At 42.7% G+C, this 22,390-nt stretch overlaps 2 protein-coding genes across 8 annotated transcripts in view; one reads left to right on the forward strand and one right to left on the reverse strand.

The window, feature by feature from the left end:
* ASXL1 (ASXL transcriptional regulator 1) overlaps window positions 1-10,193 on the forward strand; it is a 74,693-nt gene extending 64,500 nt beyond the window's left edge. For all 3 annotated transcript variants that reach the window (XM_074211870.1, XM_074211869.1, XM_074211871.1), the window contains exons 8-12: window positions 451-614; window positions 708-804; window positions 1,530-1,635; window positions 2,064-2,697; window positions 3,330-10,193. In XM_074211870.1, the coding sequence (XP_074067971.1) occupies window positions 451-614; window positions 708-804; window positions 1,530-1,635; window positions 2,064-2,697; window positions 3,330-6,314 (3,986 nt within the window). In that variant the 3' untranslated portion in view covers window positions 6,315-10,193. The remainder of the gene's footprint in view (window positions 1-450; window positions 615-707; window positions 805-1,529; window positions 1,636-2,063; window positions 2,698-3,329) is intronic.
* Window positions 10,194-10,922: 729 nt separating this feature from the next.
* Window positions 10,923-22,390, reverse strand: part of NOL4L (nucleolar protein 4 like) — a 210,037-nt gene continuing 198,569 nt past the window's right edge. For 4 of the 5 annotated variants that reach the window (XM_074211874.1, XM_074211873.1, XM_074211875.1 and 1 more), the window contains one exon: window positions 10,930-17,125. In XM_074211874.1, coding sequence (XP_074067975.1) covers window positions 16,881-17,125 — 245 coding nt within the window. In that variant the 3' untranslated portion in view covers window positions 10,930-16,880. Of the gene's footprint in view, window positions 17,126-22,390 lie in introns of all 5 variants that reach the window. The other variant, XM_074211872.1, reaches the window with a different exon arrangement.

Below are 22,390 nucleotides of genomic sequence, written 5' to 3' on the forward strand. Positions count from 1 at the left end.
TGCTTGACCTCTCTGGTGCTGTTTCTCATTTTTAAAATGAGGAAAGATGTGATCCTTTGAGGATGTGATCCTTCTGCAAGGCTTATTCGTAGACTTTCTCTTTTATTCCTCAAGTGCAGTCCAATCTGCTATTACCTAATGATTGGCCATTGGTTTAGCTGTCCAGTCAAATAGAGTCTTTTTTTTTTGGTGTTGTTGACATCAACACACTCTAGAGCATAAGCATGATTTTTGTCTTTGGCATTAGTGTGTAGAACAAATTCAAATATCCTTCCCAGAAGTAGCCTGGAAAGAAGAGGGCTTTGAAATGGATCTACTGAGATGAAGATACAGTGTTGGATGAATTCTCTGGACAGCTTACTCAGCTCTGAGCATAAATTCTCTATTTTTTATTTGGAATATGGTGGTGAGAAACATACCTTGTTTTCTTTCTTGCTTCAAACATTGCAGGGCAAATGAAGCGCAACAGAGGGGAGGAGATCGATTTTGAGACGCCTGGTTCTATCCTTGTCAACACAAACCTCCGTGCCCTAATAAATTCTCGAACCTTCAATGCCCTTCCTTCACATTTCCAGCAACAACTCCTCTTCCTCCTGCCTGAGGTGGACAGACAGGTAGAACTGAGTGGTTCCCCTCCTTTATGTCTCTGATTGAGGCTTTTTTCTTCTCTCTGATTTAAGTATCTTTTTCTACATTGATCCCTCTAGGTTGGGACAGATGGCCTGATGCGACTCAGCAGCAGTGCTCTGAATAACGAGTTTTTCACCCATGCGGCTCAGAGTTGGCGGGAACGCTTGGCTGATGGTGGGTAGATACCACCATCTTGAGTAGCTTGAGATAATGTTTGCTATAGGATCATGGATAGTGTTATATTCTTTTAATTTAAAGTCCATTTTCTTCATTTCTTCCAACCATTAGTCTTTATTAACAATACAAATGGATTGGTGGGTGTTCATGGTTAAAATTGTGTCTTGTTTTATCTTGTATATTGTTATATAACTTATTTGTGCATTTCTTCTGTATCTCTTTATCTTTAGCATCTGATTAGTAATCTCCTTATTTCAATCATTGTTAAACATTAGAATTAAATTATACTAAGTAGGCAGTGTTGTGTGGAAAGAACACTTATTATTTCTGACCCCTGCACCCTAGTATAATCTGATTTCTTAAACTATTAAACACGTTGACTCTGTGATCTTTAGGTTCTTTCATTTATTGTTATGGGGAAGGAGGAAAAAGTTCTTGGTTTCATTTGACAAAATGTGCTGTTTGCTGTTGATTGGCTGATTTCTCTGGGGAGGAGTGAGTTTCTCTTGAAGCTATTTGTGAGCTGAACCTCTTCTCTCTAGAGGAGACTGGAAAAGCATGAAGAGGACAGAGGGGATTTGAAGAACATGAATCTGTCTTCTAACCCCCCCCCCCATTTGCCTGAGGGCATAGGTTTTACAGACTCAAGGCATTTGTGTACCAGGAGAACAGCCAAGTGATGATGATAGCTCACTCATTAGGAGAGTTTTATTCCTTTACAGGTGAATTTACTCATGAGATGCAAGTCAGAATACGACAAGAAATGGAGAAAGAAAAGAAAGTAGAACAGTGGAAAGAAAAGTTCTTTGAAGATTACTATGGACAGAAGTAAGCCTTTGAAGTTATTTACTTTTAATTTTGTCTCAAAGGGAGATAAATTAAAAGTCTTAAAGAGACATGCACATACATACAAACACAGACACACACACACACACACACACACAAGTGGATGAAGCACTTGAGGATGCCCTAGTAAGAGAGCTTACAGTATTTGGGAACTCTCATTTTAAAGACCTTATATTATACAGTGTCCATGTAGTTTTTCTGTAATAGATACTGTGCAGATTCCCCTTTTAACTTTTTTAGCATTTGCTACCTTTGCACTTAAACTTTGTCTTCTGACCCTTCTGAGCTGTAAAGTTTTTTATAATGTGATCCATCTCAAAGATAGTTTGACCCATTTATGCTCAGGAAAAGCATAAAATGAAAAAAATCTTTTTGGCCCATAACTTCCTTTACATGATATTCATTTGCAGGTTGGGTTTGACCAGAGAAGAGTCACTGCAGCATAATTCTAGCCAAGAGGAAACTGAACTCAAGGGTGGCTTGTGCGTTCCAGGAGAAACAATTCGACCACAACGTAGTCCCGCTACACGTCAGCGGGATGGCCACTTCAAGAAACGCTCTAGGCCAGACCTTCGATGCAGAGCCAGGAGAAGTCTGTATAAGAAACATGAACCTGAACAAACAGAAGCCTCTAAGGAGACAACACCTGTGGTGCCAGATTCCTCCCTTTATAAGGAAGAAAAGGCTGAAACAGACTTGACAGAAGGAAGCAGTTCATGTCTGCCTGGTGTGTCCTCTACAGAATTAAAACCAGATACTCCAGAGACACCAATTGTGACCATGACTGCCAGGATCCAAAATAGTTCGGAGGTCTTGGCCTTAGCCTCTCCCACTCTCAGCAGAATTCCTAGCTTGCCCCAGGAGAATACTGACCAGGAGACAAAAGACCAGAAACGGAAGTCCTTTGAGCAGTCAGCTGCTTCCTCCTTTCCCGAAAAGAAGCCCCGGCTTGAAGATCGTCAGTCCTTTCGTAACACAATTGAAAGTGTTCACCCCGAAAAGCCGCAGCCTACTAAAGAGGAGCCCAAAGTCCCGCCAATCCGGGTAAGGATTTGTTTAATAGCTACTTAACATCTGAGTGCTCCCACTCACATTGATGTGGATGAACATGAGATTTATAGGGTCTCATTTACAGGCAGTTAAGGGCTTGGGTACTATGTATTAGATAGACTTTAGTTTGGGGGACAAGAGTTTTTTTAGGTTGAATATCCATTTTCTCTAGTATAGCTAAATCATTGTTTCTGCATTTTTCTGTCCATCCCTGCAATAATCCTTTAGTCTATCTTACATTTTTGGAACCCTTACATAATTAAAGGGACTAAGGTTCATTACTTCATCAATTTGGACCATTCTATCCAAATTACCTCTAGAATGTTGAATTCCCTATTAAATTTTCATCATTTTAATGTTAGATTTATTTGTGTTGTGACTCTCATGATCCCACTAGAAATTAAATTTAGAAGTATGTCATGCCAGTCTAGGAGGAAATGCCTGAAAAGAGTCTTTTTGAGAAAGGGATTAAAGGTAGTTACCACAGCTATTAATATTTCTTTTTTTTTTTTACTTCAACGTTTTGAGTAATTTGTTTAGGAGTTGTACATGAGATGAAGGGGATAAATGTATATCTGACATACAATAAGGAAATCAAAAATATTTTCTGGTTCTTTTCATTTCAGATTCAACTTTCACGTATCAAACCGCCCTGGGTGGTTAAAGGTCAGCCCACTTACCAAATATGCCCCCGGATTGTCCCCAACACAGAGCACTCCAGCCGGGGCAGAACTGGTGCCAGAACCCTCGCAGACATTAAGGCCCGCGCTCTGCAAGCCCGAGCCCAGAGAGAAGCCGCCACAGCTTCTATCGGAGGTGGGGGCGGGCCAGGGGGAGGTGGTGGAGGGAACACCGATGAAGGAGGCGGTGGAGGTGAGATTAGTGACCATTCCGAGCACAGGGGAGCCAAGAGGACTCACGGAAGGTGTACGCCAAATCTACAGCGAACACAACTATTGCCGCCTGGTCATGTCTTCGACGGGGAGCAAACCCTGTTAGAAACGGGTACTCCTGAAGGAGACTGGCTGCTAGCTGGGAAAGATGACTTGTCCTCTCCTATTGGAGAGGAAGGCTGTATGTTTCACAGAGTTGCTGACATCCTCACAAGTGAGTCAGAACAGGTGCTACCGCCTTTCACTGTTGTTTCTCATAGCCAGCCAAATGATGCTATGGTCCAGACTTCTTCTGACACACTGGTACATGATAGGTTAAGTGAGAAGCCTGATTTACCTAGTGATGTAAGGACTGAACATGAGTCTTGTACCCCTTCTCAGAAAGGGAAGGGTGAAGAATTGGGACAGATGGTTCTCTCAGAGAATGATTCTGTTCAGTCTCAGGTAGAAGTTGTCTTAGAAAAAGTAGCTGACCAGACCCTAAGTTTGGACTCTAATTCCACTGTGAAGGACTCCGTACATTCATTGGTAGCCAGTCTAGTTCCTGAATTGTTATTGGATGAAAGGCAGCAAGTTGGACCATTGAATGAAGTAGAACTTAATGATACAAATTCAATCACAGAGGAAAGCAATGACAGCCAAGAAAACTTGAAAGATGAAGCTCTTGTTGCTGACAGTGTAGCTCCTTGGTTATCTGACCCATCAAATGTCCAGACAGTGCAAGAGCAAGAAGTGGACTCTAGGGAAAGCACCTCATCTACTGAACCCTACAGTGGAAGTGACCCAGAGAAAAAGGTTACCATTCAAGTATTGGATTTACTTGGTTGCCACCCTGCTACCCAAGATAGCATTAATCATTCTGATAGCCTTCCTCAGCTTTGGGAACTCTCCGCAGAAGGAGATATGACTAATGTCTGTAAACAGATTGAAGAAGTTCAAAGACTTAAACTTAATGGAGACTGTGAAACACTGAGTACCCACAGTGAGTCAACAGACACAGCCTCTGACTTGGAAGCTGAATTAACTGAAGCCAGTGTAGAGACAGATCCAGATTTGGGCCCCCAACCCAACACTGAAGAAGCTACTATAGGGCATGGATCATCAGTTGGGATCATGACTGAGAAATGTGTTTGGAATCAATCTGATTCTTCTTTAAAAATTAATAGAGAGCCATGCAAGGGAGACTTGCCTTCAGTAACTTCAGTGGGCAAAGGGCTTGAGCTTCAAAGCTGGGTATCTCATGTATCTGATGGATCTGTCCCACAGAAGCCAACTGAATCCTTACCACAAGTCAGTTCTGAAAAACAGCCAGGGTCTCCATGCCTTGCCCGACCTGTGTCATCAGATGAGACTAACAATCCACTAGTGATGCAATTGCTTCAGGGCAACTTGACCCTTGAGAATGTCCTGCCAGCAGCACATAGTGCCACTAAATTGGAAGCTATGCAGTCATTATCTGAAAACATGGAGCAGAGTAGTATTGATTGTTTTGGAGAATCCACTCTTGATCCTGAGACAAGTGGAAATGTTGCTGGAAGAAAAAGTGCTAGCTCTATTTCCCCAAGGGCATTAAGGGATCTGCTTCCACAGGAGTGCCATGATCCTGAGGCAGTGCTTCCCAAGCCCAAAGGTAACCAGACTCTCCCTGACACTCCCCCAAAGAACTCAAAGGTTGTCTCAAATTCAAGTTCTCCACCACCATCAGCAAATCTAGTGGGAGCTTCAGGGAAATTGGAAGAAGTAGAGTCCAAAGATAAATTCTCTTCCTTCAGTTTTGAAGAGCAAAAAGAGTTGACTGTATCCCCTAACCTGCCGCAACATAATAATGTAGATTCAACTCTGGGTAGAAGTCCAGGAAAACAAACTGTCCCAAGGATACCTCGGTTCTTGACTCCAAATGTGATCTCTGTTGGTCCCAATCAAATCTGTGGGGCCCCAATAGATAAAAATTATGTTGGTGGACAAGGGAAAAAGCTTTTTGGGTCTGGATTCCTTGGGAGCACAGCCATAGCCCTGCATCATTCCAGATCAGTGGAGCCAGTACCTCCCAATATCCCTACCACGGAGCCAGTTTTTCCTAGTAGGAAGCCGGGACTAAACAAAAACACGCTATCTGGAGTAGGAGGAGTCCAGTCAACAAGAACAGAATGGTCCCCAAAGCAGCCCTCCAACTCTTTTAGCAGCATCAAGAATGAGAACGTGTTGGCATGTGGGAGTGGCCCACCGAAGAGTAATGCAGAGAACAGGAAAGCCATTGGCCACAAACCTTTTGAACTGATGGAGCATTTTCAAGGGATGCCCCTTGTCATGGATTTACCATTCTTCAAGCTCCCCAGGGAACCTGGAAAAGGGCTCAACCAGCCATTAGAGCCTTCTTCCATCCCCTCCCAGCTCAATATCAAGCAGGCATTTTATGGGAAACTTTCTAAGCTGCAGTTGAATTCCACCAGTTTTAATTATTCATCCAGCACACCAACCTTTCCCAGAAGCCTCGCTGGGAGTGTGATGCAGCTAAGCCACAAAGCAAACTTTGCTGCAAACCACAGTGCATCTCTCTCTGTGCAAATGTTCACCGATAGCAGCAACATGGAAGAAATCTCACTCAAATGCTCCTGTAGCCTAAAAGCTATGATTATGTGTAAAGGCTGTGGGGCATTTTGTCATGATGACTGTATAGGACCCTCAAAGCTTTGTGTATTGTGCCTTGTGGTGAGATAATAAATTATGGCCATGGAAAAAAAATTGTATATTTAGTGTGTGTATTTTGATAATGATTTGAAATCTGTACACAAGGAAATATTATTTGTTATAATAGAGACAATATTACACTGATCAGGAACTACTTCCTGCATTCCCCCAAATTTGCAATGCTCAAGCCTTCTGAGCTTCTTGGATCTGCAAAGGATCTTTTCTTCTGGAGGGATTTTTCTTAGCTCGATACCATCATGGAGACCTTGTTGTGCCTCTCGAGTCTAAATCCTGACTTTGAGAGGCAGCCTGCCTCCAGTGGGCGCCTGTGTTGAAGCCAATTGACCTTCAGCAGAACTGGTAAGAGGAGCTAGAAGGCCAAGTTCTCTACAAGGGGCTGAGTTAGGTTAGGACCTACTTTGCTTAAACAGAACAATTTCAGTCTTCCACTTGATTTCTTCTTGCCACCTGTTTTTCTGCTACTTTGCAACGAGTCAGCATTTTCCTCCCCTATTGACTGCCCTTCTGCCCCCTCCCCCACTCTCCTAAGGAAGGGACAATTTGTGAACTCCTTAGAACTGAGTGAGATTGCAGTAACTCTCAGCCCTGCCAAGCAGGGCTATTGACCCACCTTTAGGTGATTACACTTAGATGGAGCCATTTTGACCCTGGGAAATTTCAACATGAGTGGTTCCTGCCTTCCACTCCTGAGAAGCAAATTTGGAAGTTTTCCTGCCTTGACATCTCTTGCTGGATTAAAGGAATCCTATATCTGCCTGAATTACGGGCTGAGAATTGGGAGGGAAGGCGGCCAGCTTTTTTTGTTGAAAGGCCACTGCTGCTGTCTCAAGACCCTGTAACTCAGGAGTTCAGTAGAATGGCAAGTGATTTGTCACCTCAGAGACCTTCTCCAGGCCATTTTGGACTTGCTGTGAGAGCGCACCTGTGTATGTGAAAGTCATTTTACATTTCAAAGCAGTGTGTGTTTCTTATTTTTATATTTTTAACTCTTTATTCTTGGATGTATAAAGTGAAATATTTGGCTCTTGTAAGTATACTCTATGCATCTCTAATGTTTTATCATGTATTTATATGTTGTACACAGTACTGGCCAATTCTGTAAATGGATGTATTGTACATAGAACATAAAGGTCTGTTCCCTTATTTTCAGTCTTCAGCAGTATTGCATTCAGATGGTGTTAGTTACTAATTTACATCTGTAGTCAGAGCCACTGTACTCTAGTCCACCCATTGTGAGGGGTGGGCTCAAGGAGGCTTTCCTATCCGATCTGATCTGCCAAACTTTCACCCACAGAAGGAATTGTGGGCAGACTGACTGCAGGTGCAATTTCAAGGACAGCCTGCCCACACCTTGCCGAGCAAATATATTTGGTTCCTTAGCACCTTCTTTTTAAAGGTATGAATTCTGAAGCTGTGGCGTTTTGCTGCCACATATGGCAAATCTCTAGGAACATTTATAAGGAGGTGCCCTTTGTCCTGGACAGTATTAATGCTGTGGGGTTCTAGGGTAGCACAAGGAGTATCCTCACAGTGAATTCAGTGTAGTGAACTTAAAGGGGCCCAGTGAGCCTGATGATTTTTAGAAATGTGGCTCTGTGGGTTGGGCTGGCCTGACTTTGGATGGTGGAATTGGGAAGATAAAAAGGGTATAAAGGTTTTTGTCCCCAGCCAATCTTTTGTGAGTTTGCTTACCTGTTTGTCTTCATGCTCCACTTCTCTATCTGTCCCCCTATCTGCTCCCCGCTCCCAGTTTTTATATCCTTTCTTGTTATACTTGACTATCCTGTTTAATTTCAATTTTCTTATGTGAGTGCTTCTGTAAGAAGTATAAAATTTGTATGGCAACAGCATTTCATTGAGTTGAGTCGGGTCATTTACCTGCCCCTTTCACCTCTCCCCCCTTACACACCTTACCCACCTTTCTTTCAGTCCATTGTGGCAACTTTATGATACGACGTGTGAGAGAGAACAAAGTGGTGATTTGAAATGTGATATTGGCAAGTCTAAGTTGACAATTTCAAAAGCCTGTTTACCAAAGATAGGGAGCAGAGAGCCCAAGCAGTTTTGAACTTCTTCCTTCTTCACTATGTCCTCTGGGGCCACTATAGTATATAGTTTGAAACTGGTCTGGTCTGCAGGACTGTCCAGAGAAAGCACTGCTCTTGTATGTCCCTTGTGGTATTGGAAAAAATAAACTTTCTGTAAAATCTGCATTTGTGGTTTCAATTATCTTCCTAAGAAGTCTTTTATTTGGAATGTACACATCTCACTGAATGGAAGTAATAGGAGCAGGATTGGAGAGAGAATGCTTCATTTCCTTCTGGAAATTTTCTATGAAAAGCATCTTGTGATGTTGGTCCAAATGTAGTGATCCTTCACTTCATGAAGACTAATGAAAATTGTGTGTGTGTGTGTGTGTGCGCGCGTGCACAAGCACATGTGACAAAAATACCCTTAAGAGTGAGGGGTCAACTGTCTACTAGTCTGCCCTAGCTCACAAACTGTAAAACCCTCCTTTTTTTGTCTTTAAAAATGCAAGCAAAATCTTTAACACATCATAATGCTCCTGTGCTTCTTCCAGGTAGTGATGATTAAGGAGATGGTTAGTAGACCTATCAGAATTGGGGAATTGTTAAATATATTTCAAATGATTCATGTACACCAATTTAAATATGTTGAACAGAATAATGCCGGAGGAGCTGAACCCTGAAGAGTTTAGGTATGGTGACTGAAAATGAGCTAATCTCAGACATTGTTCATGTAGTCTACATACTTAGAAGAGAGCTACCTTTTAACTGTCTTCCATGTAAGTTTTTTGTTAGGCCTAATCCATGCAAATATATCACAAAATAAATCAAGCATTCATTAAATGCGCACTATGCCATGCACTAGGGTGGGTGCCTAGGATACAAGACAGCTTGAAACAATCCCTGTATCTAAAAGAATGTATATTTCCAATTAAATGATAGAATACTACTAGTAGATCTTTTCTTTGAAGTTGGGACTGCTTAGCAATCTAGACATCCAGTCCCATCAGAGGTGGCCAGTATGGAGTCATCCCAAATTTTTCTGACTCAAGTTTTAGGTTTATTGAACAGTTTTCTGAGAGTTAGCAGTAGATAGAAAGAATTTCTATTACTCCACCGTAGAGTGTTTGGTTCAAAGTATGGAAGGAACATGATCATAATTGAATTGAATGTCCAACTATTAACTCCTTTTTAATTTTACTTAACCCTATTGAAATAAACGCTTTAAAAAATTAGATGGGTAACTAATATATCTGAACCAAAATATTAAACCTGTAAGATTAAGGACTTTTCATCGAGTCTTTTGAAGGTTAGTAAATAACTGACAGATTGATGCTGTAAGAGAAAGAGCAATTCATGTGAGTCGCCCCACCTGAGACTGAATCCCTAGATGCTAACTAGTTCATTGTCCACTAGTAGATCATCTGTTACATCTCAGATGGGGGTGGGGAATACTTTGTTAAAACTGAAAGTGATACAGAAATGGGAGTTGCTACGAGAAGGAGCTAGTTGGATTTTCCCAGTAGCAGTAAATCTCATTACTATTGGACATTTTTCACCATAATGAAACTCTAGCTTGGTCTTATGCCCTCTAGTGTTAGAGACTAGAGATAGAATCAACTCTTAGAGAAGAAAGGAAAAGGACTATTCCTCACTCCTCCCCCTTCCCCCCCAAGAAAACCAAAAAAAAAAAAGGTCACAAATTGCTTATAATAGTCCTATCTCTTACAGAGGAAAGTAACTCAGTGATGGTCACATGTTTATTGACAGACAGAGCTAGGACTAGAACTTGGGTCTACCAACTCACAACCTAGAGCTCAAGTGATTTTTTACTTTAAAGCAATATATAAAAACAAATAAAGTTGGTGGATCATGGTGGGGTTAGGTTCTTGACAGAAGCATTCCTTACAGGACTGAGTTACATATCAAGCTCATTTGTGAATTACAAGTTGAGTCCCCAAAATTCAATTCACCTGTACTGTAATAGATTAGAACTCTGGAGGTTCCTTCTAGCTCTAGGTCTATTATCCCCCTCAATTTTAAAAAAATAATATTGAAAGCAGTTCCTGGAAATTACTTCAAGTAAAGCCAAGAAGGTAACCAGCACTAGTAACTTCTGGTTTTGATTGGAATATTCCAAGAGGACCACCTGAGTTAAATGCTCTTGTCCAAATTGGAGTAGTCCAGGTTCCCTTTAAGATGGTCTGGTCTTGTGTTTCTTTGGTTTGGTTTCCTTAGGAGATGAGAACTTGTTAGCTTGTTGAAAGCAACTTATTCTATTAATTCTCAGACTGTTTGACCACAGCGGCTGTAAAGGGTCTGATCCATGATTAAAGAGAAGCAAATTTTAGGTTCTGTTTTGGTCAGACCACACTGGAACATTGTTTTCTGGATGTCTATCGATTTTATTAAGTTCCAGGCTTGCAAATCACTGGTGTTACAAAGCTAATAGACATGGTTCCTGCCTAAAGGAACTCATGCCCTAATGGAGATAACATGCAAAAAATTTAACATAAGACTTTTATAGTGGAAAATGGAAGGTCATCTCAGAAGTGTGTGTGTGTGTGTGTGTGTGTGTGTTTGAGTCAGGGAAAGCTCTGCATGTATGTTCTAGCACATAGATGTGTACTCACAGGCAATTGAGAAAAACCTATAGAATGTGGGATTTGATTGAGTGTGCAAGGAAGCCAGGAGGCAGCATTCCAGACATGAGGGATCGCTAGTGAAAAGGTAGAACCTACAAGATAGTGTTGTGAGCAAGAAGGAAGTGAGGCCAATGTCCCTGGATTGTAGTTATGTGAAGGAGGAAGGTACAGTATAGGAAGACTGGAAAGGAGGAAGGTGCCAGGATAAGGGCATGGAGGTAACAGATAATTGTTTTAATTTATTGTGTAGCTATAGTGATAGAGTTTGAATTTGCTTTTGAAAGATCATTGACAGCTGAATGGGGGATAGGAATGAGAAGGGACTTGAGGCTGGGAGATTTACCAGATGTCTTTTGTAGTATCCTACATAATAGGGATAAGGTGAGGAGGACCAGCACTAATGTGATGGAGAAAGTGGACTTAAAAGAGAAATGCAAAAGGTTAAAAACAAGGCTTGGCCACAGATTGGCTAAATGGGGTAAAGGTAAGTTAAGAGGATCTCAGTTGCCAGATCTAATGGTAGTTTTTTTTTTTCAGTCTTTAGACTTCTTGACTTCTCTGTAGCCTAACATGTTGATTACTTTTTTTTCTTGGATACTCTGGGTTTTTTGTGACACTGGTCTCTGCTAGTTCTACCCATCTGATAACTTGTTAGTCTCCTTTGCTGGTTCTCTATTCATGTTGGACATTTTAGGAAGGTCACTGACAAATTGAAGTGGATATTGGGAGATGGGAGGAATCCAGATGGGAAGAGGATTAGAGACCATGTTACAATTGAATCGGGTGAAGGGATTGAAAATGTTTAGCCTAAAGCAGTGACTTTGAGAGTGGGATGAAAATTTAGTGTAGTCTGCATATTTGAAATATCCTTGTGTGCCTGTGAGTAAAATTTGGAGTAGACCTCCAAGGAGGCTAATGCAGAGGTGCTTTTGGCTCATCCTGAGGAGTTAGCACTGTCAAATAGAGGAATGGGCTCCTTGAGGAGGCTGTAAACTATCTTTTGAAATCTTTAAGTAGGTACTAGACGATAAAGTAAAATAGACTAATTCATGTTTTATATTCATGATGACTTGAGGACTCCAGAAGTTTCTTCTAGTTCTGAGTGTGATTTATTACTTATTTGTGCTGCAGGTAGAGACCAAATTAGGTTATCCTCTAATTCCTGAAAGCTTGCCTGAAAGGAAGAAAATGCAGTTTAGCCACAAGGCACAGAGATTATACCCATAGCCAGTTTGTTATACAGTGTGTTTATTAAGTAGATTCAGTCTTATATATGATATACAGATTCCAAAGAAAAAGGATTCCACGTACTTATGAAATCAGTGCATTTAGCAAGTAATACCATGGAGAGAACAGCTTGATTAACAGCTCATTGGTCTTTTGTTAAGTGAGGGGCAGGGCGTTGGCCTGTGCTAATCATTCCACAAACAAAACAGAATTCAGTTGCATCACATAGAATAGACACACATTCTAAGAATTAAAATATTAAGCCACATTTACTGGAAAAAACCCACTATATAGAACACAAATAATTTTTATAGAGAGCATTGAGGAGGAAGTCCTCATCTGCTTAAAAAAGCCACATTAAGTTGCATAGGTGCATCTCTGTAAAAATATAATTTAGAGGTGAAACGATTAAGTAGTAAAGTGTCACCTTTAGAAGTTGGAGTCCTTCCATTGTCTTAAGTGCCATATGCTTCCTATCTGAGCCTCTCCCAAAAGGTGTTTTATTTGCTCCTGGGTTCCTAAATGTCCCAGGTGAGTATTGAAAAACATTTGAAAGTCTTCATTTCTTAACTCCTCAATATCAGAGTTATAGTTTTCTAACCTGTAATTGTGCCAGAGGGTGAAGGCCTATTGAGTTGTCCCTTGATAGCCATTTGGACCCAAAGGCTAGTATAACTTCTGTTTATCCATCTTCTTATGAAAATTAGACCCATTTAGGTCCTGACAATTCTCCATCTATACCACTTACCAGCCAAAGAGATCAAGAGGTGTCCTTATTTTGACTATCACCGCTAGACCAACCACAAGACAAAGGATCGTGGGATGACCATGGGTCATCCATTCAAAAAGGAAATGATTTGCTTGTTCTAGAAGTGTTTGTAGGAAATTCTAGTTGTTGTGGTGAGTTTAAAAAATTATTTTTATTTTTCTCTTTTAGGTGGAAACATAGGTAAAAAGAGAAGAGATTTGTGGCTTTGCTAAGCAGATGAGTTGAGTGAGGCGCATCTTCCTCCTCAACAGCGAGTCTTGCAGACCACACAGGGATGGGGGGATCTGTACATGTAAACAGTACACTTTCACTGAGTCCAAAATTAGGAGCCAAAAGACAAAGGTTCACATTGGTCTTAGGTAGATACAGGCAAAGAATTGAGCTTGTGAGCTCAGAACCAACAAAAACCAAAAATTTCTAAAGCACCACTAAATTATATAAAAATCAGACCATGGACGGATTGAAACTGGTATTCTGGTGAAATACTACACTACTTTGTAAAAAGTTTTACAAAAAATTACAAATTAAAAGTATATTAACCCTCTGAGTTCAAAGCAGCATTTTGAAATGGACTGGTAGTTAATCCGCCAGCCACCCCTGGAATGATGAGTGGCCCTTTGGATTCGGAATAGACGGGTCTCACCTGTTTGGAAATCCTCTGAACACTTTTCCCCCTCATTTACAACACTGTCCTCAGAAATTGAGTAATCCTTGTGTACATGTTATGGAGATAGGATGAATTTCAGATGGGTTTAAACAATCATGGGTTTGATCTAGTCCCAAGTCCTGATCACCTTTCTCCTCACTAACACCTACCCTCCTTACTCCTTCAAACCCTATCTCAAATATTCTTACTGATCAATGTATTCTGATTCCATTTTTTTCTCTTAAAATACAAAATGGGGTTTAACCATTGGGCTCTTCTGCAAGAATCTAGGACAATTGGGACATGGCTTTTGAAACAGCCTTAGGGAGCAGAGCTGCAGTTGTTAATGCAGACCAGGACAGATGTGAACATGTTCTTCAGACCTACAACAACCAGAACAAGCATGCTGGCATTTGGGAGACAGTGAGGAATATGGGGTGGGAGGGAAAGAAGCTGCATCTTATGAGGGGGAAAAAAAGGCAAACCGAGAACCCAAACTTCAGAGACTACTAGCAAATGGGATCCTGTTTCCACTTAATAACCTGCTCCAGATTCTGCCATTCATCATTAAGGGCTTCAAAACTAACTGACCCACCAGGTGCAGGTTAAACCTAGGAGGTGATGGTAACGTGATGGGGAATCTTTTGTCCTTCGGCTACACCTGAGAGTCCTGTCTTATCCCAGTGGCGTTGTGTTATATTAAACCTACACTCTTACCACAATACTAAGGCAGGGCCGAAAGTGATCTGTTAAGACGGCTTGAACTCAGAAAAATCCAACTTCAAATTGTAGCAAATGCTGCTCTTTAAACAGTCCCTTGCGAGGGGAACCTCTCCCCGTGGCTTGTGTCACATTGTGTCAAGAGACTGATAGCTCTGGGATTAGCCTGGTTGCTGCCTCAAGAAGGTGAAATATGTAAGCAATCGATAACAAGAATTCTAAGGCGGCGATTGTCTCAGCCATTTTTTTTTAACATTAAGACTTTCACAAATTGCTTGGGGTAACATTTTGCAAAAGATCTGTTGGTTACTTTGTAGTATTGTTCACACACAAAAATAAATATTTACACAAATTCAAATGTGTGTGTGTGTGTGTGTGTGTTGGGGTTGGGTGGGGGACTAAGAGGTGCTATGATCTGAATGGTGCATGGTCTGGGAAGTGTAAGGGGGAAGAGGCTTTGGGCACTGAAGTTTGTGCTGTGATGTGGATCTGTCTTGGCTGTTTCCACCCTGATGAGGCCTAGGCTGCCCAAAAAATCAGTCAAGAAGGCTTATTTTGACAACTGGTGTGATTAAAATGGCATGTGGGAGCCCTACTGTCGCTGGGAACAGTGTATGCCAGAGATAAGACTATCCCACCTCTGGTGGGGGATTGAAAGGCAGAGTTGTGGGTTCCTCATCTTTCGGTCGGCCCTTGTCCTTTGCCACTCATCCAGGGGCCTTCCTGGCCGAGCCAGGTCATGGGTTTTGTGCCTGGAAGGAGGAATAGTCCAATCTGGTTCCCTCCCTTCCTTCCTGAGGGAAGCCTGCCACCATCGTGAATGCTGTAGGAGGGAGTGGCGCGAGCTCCAGAGGAGCTGGTTGAATGGGGAGGGGTCTCGATGGGACAGCCAAGTTTGTCTGCTCTGCTCAGTCACCCAGGGGTCCCATTCTGCTTCCCCTGGGGAGCCGCTGGCCGTCACCGAGAGCAAGGAGCTAGAAGTCTCAGGTCGCGAGGCAGTGCTCACTACCCTTCTGGCTACTGCACGTTTTGAATTGAGGGGCCTTCACATGGCCCTCTGAGGTCTAAGCTGAGCCCCTGGCTTTAGCAGCACTGGGAGGTATTGCACTGAGCCTAAAGGAAGGGAAGAAATGCTGCCCCCCCCCTTCACACTTAGGGACTGTTCACACCCAAAGGAAAGTGATCCCAGGAGAGATTCGGTGGCATCTGCTTCACTTGTCTTTGTGATCCACCAGTCAACGAGGCAAAGTAGGGGGTGGGGGGGAGTAGTGGCCCGACAAACCGCCTAAAGCTTTCTCCCAGTGAGAGTGGAAGCCACAAGTTATTTTCCTTTCCACCCCCCAGTGAAAGGTTTGTCTTTGTGGAGAGAGGGAAGCTCCTTTACAAAGCCTCGGCAGGTAGGAGGGGTTGGGGCTCAGGTGTCTGGCCTTTGCTGGTTTAGACTTACAGGAAGCTCACTGCCCTTCATTTCTCAGATACCCAGTTTGGATCCACTTCATAGTCAAGGTATTGGGGGGTGGGGAGAAATTGGGGAACAGCCATTCTGAGCAGGTTCGGGGCACATCCATCCTGGGAAAAGCCCACGCTGGAGTGTGAGGTAGAAGACAGATGGTGACCACGTAATGGGGGGTTGCAGAAGTGGGATTGCCACAGTAGAGGGGCTGGGGTGGAGTTGGGTTTGCTCTGCAAATATATTAACTGTGTGTGAGGTCCTTCCACTTGGCGGTGCCCGTGCTGAGGTTACTGACGGGAGGAGACTTGTGTTTCTGTAGCAGCAGTGGGGTCTGATTGAGAGCAGAGAAGTCTAAACACGACAGCTAGTGTGTGCAGGTCAGCCTCGTGGGGGGCTTCCTGCATGGCAGGTGGGCTGGAAGCTCCAGGCCCAGGTCCCAAGGAACCTCTAGCCTGGGGCACCAGGCATGCCCCAGGAGAAGCTGGCCTTGTTCTGCCTCTCCGCCCTGCTGCCCACCCCTCATCACTGTAGTGATATGGAATGTTAGTTCATAGGAATAAATTCCTTCTGATCAGACAGACACAAACTAGCAATCTGTACAAACACAAAAGAATCCATTTTCAGAAAAATAAATTACTAAGGGTAGAGGAGGAGGAAGAGGAGGGTCCATTGTTTTCTCTCAATAAATATGCAATTCTGCTCACCTAAGACTTGAAAGGTAATTATCTGGGGATGGGATTCTAACGTCAGGGTCCACGAAGGTTATTCTAAATACGGCCGCAGCTCCCAAGCTCCCTGTCAAGAAAGTTCAAACCCCCTTCAAAGCTGCCCGTTTGGCTTCTTCCAAGCAGGTAAGTGCACCTGTGTGGTGAGATTCAAAACAAATAAAAAGTGTCCTTGTGCCCAAAGTCCCAGGTGCTTGGAGTGTGTGTAGAAACAGCTCTTTTAGGTTCCACCCATTTTTTCTTTCCCTTTAAAATGTACCAGCTAGAGGGGAAAGAGGACACCAGGTCCTCAGCTGGGGGGCAGCCCCTTTCTCTAGGGTGGAAATTGTCATGTGACACAGGAGCTCTCCGGGCGCTGGGGCGTCAGTTTTGCTGCAATATGAGGTTTTCCAGTTCATCTGCAGACCTCAGGAGAAAGGCAGCAGACTCTCGGTAGCCAGCGATGAGCTGCCGCACTGCGCTGATCTCCGTGGGGCTGAGCTGGGCAGTGGCCATGCCCCGGCTGGTGCTGTTGCTGGAAGAGGAGGAAGAGGAGGTGGTGGTGGTGGTGGTAGTAGTCGTCGTGGTGGTGGAGGCAGCCCCGCCTTTCATGCTGAGATCTGTAGGACCTGTAGAGGAACAAGGTGGTAATGTTAGAGAAACTGATGGCCACTGAGGCAGGAAATGAGCTCTGCCTCACTCAAAGTCTTTACCAAATTAATTTCTTTCCCAATCCCTCATTTTCCATTCAGTAAAGTGTATGTGTATATGTGGGAGGATGGAAGAGAGTGGATGGATTTGGACTCTTAAGGTCCCTCTTGGCAATAGTTTGTCATAATAGAGTTGGCAATGACCTGGGTTCAAATTCTAGTTTTACCATGCCAATCTCTGAGATTTGGTTTCCTCATCTACAAAATTGGCTTCTGAAGACAGTTCTTTATAAATAAAAGGGATGTAGATGTAGAGGGAGAGAGAGACATGGATGGATAGTTGACCTAGAGGGGAAGAGGCATATCTTTCACTAAACAATCTAGGCTTTACTTAGCCATCTAGCTGTTCTATGTCCTTGGCAGAAGGTAAACTCCTTGAGCATAGGAACAAGATTTTTATGTTTCTATAGTCTTAGCAACTAGCACAGTTCCTGTGCACAGCAAGTCTTTAATAAATACTTACTGGATTGTTTCTAACAATTCCTCTGGGGGAGAGGGAGGATCACAATTTACAAAATTGTTCCTGTACTTCTCTGCTTTATACTGTTACTCCCCAGTCTTTTAAAGCTGTTGAGGAATGACTATCTCAAGACTATTATCACCAGCCGTAAATACCTTACCAGGTCAAACTTGAACACGTCCCCTTTTTTCCTCTATTGCACTACTGAAGTTGGGTTTTCAGTTTTGTTTATTAAACAAGGGACTTCACTAAATTTAGGGGAAATTGACCCAAAACACTATTGTTGAGTCATTTTAATCTGACTCTTCATCACCGTTTGGGGTTTTCTTGGTAGATATACTGTAATACTTTGCCATTTCATTCTCCAGCTCATTTTACAGATGCAGAAACTGAGGCAAACAAGATTAAGTGACTTGCCCAAGGTCACATAGCTGGTGTCTGAGACTAGATTTGAACTCAGAAAATGAATCTTCCAACCCAGGCTCTATCCACTGTACCACCCAACATTACAGTTAGTTATTATGAAGCTTGTGAATATGAACCTAAGATATCCCTGAGATCATCAAGACTGACAGAAGTTTGGGGGCTAAAAAGCCTGCACCACCACTCATGGTGGTGGAGGCATCCACCTTCTTGAGTACCACACACAGCCTTTCCATCTTGCCTTTGGAATCTTCTCCCTGGGCATGCATTGACCCAACTCTAAGGCTGTCCTGTTCAGAACTGGGATCTCCTTACTAAATACTACAGTCATTACTGCTGCCCTAATTTACCTTGTTTCCGGGGTCTAGTCAGGAAGCCTGATCATCACCAATGTAAGGGCTATAGCCCTACTTAAATAAAATTCACAGCACCAGTGAAGATCATTTCTTCCCAGTTGCTATGACTCAAATTTGACTGGATTGGACTGCCAGAAAATATAGTAAGGGGAAGTCTCTATCCTTTCAATTCAGGGAAAAAAATAGAGATTCTGACCCTGAAGGTAAGGAGAAATAACAAAAGCACTTTAAATCCTATTCTGTGAGATCTCCTGACATGATCGAGAATTCAAAGAATCATTGCAGTTGAGTTGATGGATCCTCTATTAGATTAGAGAGTTTAGCATATTAGTGCTAGAAGGAAATATCAGACATACAACATAAGTTACCCTGGCAAAGAACCTTAGAGGACATATAGACCAGAGGTGCCAAACTAATATAAGTGGAACTTAAAGGAAACTCTCCAGTGATTCACTAATACTCAACAGTTCTCTTTCCCCACTGAATTAAGCACATGTCAAAACCATGCTCCATACTTTGCTTGATGACTCTGTCTATTCTTCCACCACTACTCTACTCTACCCTTGAGCTAAACTAAGCTGAACTAGCCTCATAAAGTTTCCAAGCATTTACACAAAAATCTATGAACCCCTTTCCCCCTAGAGACGGACTTGAAAGCAGGGATACCTGTTCAAATTAATCCATTTCTTCTTCCTCAAGGAAAATTAAGATCATATGAAATATCAATCCATGTGCAGGGAAAGAGTACTGGACTTAGCCCCAGTAGATCTGAGTTCCAATCATACCCCTCATAAGTCACTTTCCTGAGTCCTATAAAATGAGACAACTGGACTAGCTAAACTCTAAGATCCTTTTCAACTCTTTAATACAATTAAAATCTTAGGTTGGTCTGCTCCCAATCAGAGAAACTTAGATGATGTAAAAGAATAAAGGGAGCTGGGGATGATAAACTCAGAATCATAAAATGTTAGAGGTGGGAGAATTCTTAAAAAAAAAAGTCAAGATTGTAGGGACCACACATGCCCCCAAAATCATGCAGGTAGATCAGGATTCAACATGGATCCTGATTATAAACCTCATATTTGAATGATTGAGAAAGACATCTAGCAAGCTGGACAATCTACTGATTTCTGTGCTGTCCCCCCCCACCCCTTCCCACTAAATGTTTGTGGGTGCATCTTTTCAGACTCAGAGTCGGGCTGGTGTTTTGGAATCTGAAAATTTCTTAGATTGCAGCAAGTTATTTGAGGCACCATCTCGCCCCCATATTGATTTTTACACTGATGAAAGTGGGAGGTGGTACAAAGGGTAGAAGAGAAGCAGTGAGTTGATTGGGTGGTACCCAGCAAGAACTGTGGACCACAGGGGACAAAGAAAGGGCAGAAATTCAGAAGCAGCACAGACATCATCTAGTGATAGCAATAGGCCAGAAAAACGGGGGAGAAATATTTTGAAAGAAAGAGATTGGGGGTGGCTAGGTGGTACAGTGGATAGAGCACCAGCCCTAGAATCAGGAGTACCTGAGTTCAAATGGGGCCTCAGACACTTAATAATTACCTAGTTGTGTGGCCTTGGGCAAGCCACTTAACCCCATTGCCTTGCAAAAAAACTTTAAAAAAAAAAAAAGAAAGAGACTGAAATCTGTTGATGTCATAGATCAGAGTGATCAGATAAAGACAAGGTAAACCAGAACTTGAATACCATCTGCCAGGTCTGCAGAACTTGTGTCATCACAGGAATTGAAAGGTGGAGAATGAGTATTATTAATTATTCCTATGCTGTCAGTGAAGATGACACTCAAATATTATCTTCCAGATAATGATTTATAAAGCCACTGCTTGACCCAAATCTGGAACTCTCACCAGAACATGGGAAAGAGAGGGTGACCAGAACTGGCACTCTCTAGTCTTGAGGATAGAGGAATTGGGAGTCTCCAAGAAACATGGTAGAAGAGAATTTAAATGCTGTAAACCTGTGTTAAACATGTTGAAGTCACAGGGTAAGAGATAGGGTTTGGGCCTATTCTTTTAATGTTTGGTTCTGACCATTGTCTCCTCTATTTAAATTCTTATTCACTGAGGTTCATCCTGTGAGGGACAGTTCAGTGGCAGGATGGAACTCTGAGTATACAATCAAAGTTTGTTGTGGCCCTCAACTTTTCTTGTGTTCTGAAGAATGAGATTTGTAAAGCTTTGAGGGGTGTAGAGTAAGTAGTAGCACCCCCACTCCATTTTTTCTCCCCTCCTTTGCAGAGAGGGAAACTGAGGCCCAGAGAAAGGAAGTGACTTGTTAGTAATTACACAATTTGGAAGCTAATAGTTGGGACACACTCAGACTTTTTGACTCTGAGGCTAGGTTCATGGGTCACCACTACACACTGTTCCCCCTTCCCTAATCTTTGAAGCAGTTAGGTGGCAGAGTAATGATTCTGGACTTGGAGGAAGGCCTGAGTTCAAATCTTGATTAGATACTTCATTTAGCCTATTTTAAGTGAAATTCCCTCACCTGTACTGTTAACTAATTTGGTGGTAAAAAAGGAGCTGCAAAAATCACTGTTTGGAGGAGGGGCAGAGCCAAGATGGCAACAAGAAAGGATCATGTCTTAGGTGCTCTCTCATAAAACTCATAAGCTAAGGACTCTAACTAAACTTTCAAGAGACAGAACCCACAGAGGGACCCAGTGAGGCAGTTATCCTACTCAAGGTAATCTGGAAAAGAGCAGAAAGGCTCTGCTCCCCGGGTTGGAGGGGTGGCTCGCCAGAGGGGTGGCCCGCCAGAGTGAAAGAACTTAAGCCTCCCGGAGGCAGCCCCAGAGCAGCAAGGAAGTCTTCCTGAGCTACGCCCCGGGGAACACCAGACACAAATTGGGGGAACAGCGGGGGTCCTCTGCCAGAGCGAGCACATGAAGCCCAGCCCTCAGGGCACACAGCTAGCAGCTTGGCCACCTCAACCCAGGAAACAGAGAAGCAGGCGGAGCCCATTAGCAGGAGTCCCCAGGGCATGAAACCATTGAGCCCAGGGAGGGGAGTAAAGAGAGACTGCCAAGCTTTGTCCCTGGAACAGGACTCTGGGGTTCTGACCACATTCAGATCCTGATCGCAGTCTAGGTCCCCCATAGAACAGCAGGGGCCCCCTCCACCTCAGCCCCGTGGCAGGGGGCGGTGCATATGGTCATTCACAGACCAGGAAAGAGGACAGAGCCTCACACACTGAGATCCTTGTGGGAGTGTCCCAAAAGCTCAGGAAGCACCCCAAAACCTGGGTAGGAAAATGAGCAAGCAGAGAAACAAGAGGAAGATCACTGAGAAATATTTTGCAAATGAGCCCAAGAAGGATCAAAACACTCAGTCTGAAGATGAGGAAGCACAAGCTCCTGCATCTAAAGACTCCAAGAAAAACAGAAATTGGGCTCAGACTATGACAGAGCTCAAAAAAGACTTTGAAAATCAAATGAGGGAGTTAGAAGAAAAACTGGGAAAAGAAAGGAGAGAGATGCAGGAAAAAACATGAAAATGAAGTCAGCAGCCTAGTCAAGGAAATCCAAAAAAATGCTGAAGAAAATAGCATGCTAAAAACCAGCTTAGGTCAAAAGGATAAAACAGTTCAAAAAGTTATGGAGAAGAATGCTTTAAAAAGCAGAATTGGCCAGATAGAAAAAGAGATAAGAAAACTCTGAGGAGAACAAATCCTTCAGACAAAGAATAGAATTCAGGGAGATTGATGAATTTACCAGAAATCAGGAATCAATACTTCAAAACCAAAAAAAATGAAAAATTAGAAGAAAATGTGAAATATCTCATTGAAAAAACAACTGATATAGAAAACAGACTTAGGAAAGATAATTTAAAAATTATTGGAATACCTGAAAGTCATGGTCAGGAAAAAAGAGCCTTGACATCATTTTCAAAGAATTACTACAGGAAAATTGCCCTGATATCCTAGAAG

Source organism: Macrotis lagotis, chromosome 1 (assembly GCF_037893015.1).
Source record: "Macrotis lagotis isolate mMagLag1 chromosome 1, bilby.v1.9.chrom.fasta, whole genome shotgun sequence".
Lineage (NCBI taxonomy): Eukaryota > Metazoa > Chordata > Mammalia > Peramelemorphia > Peramelidae > Macrotis > Macrotis lagotis.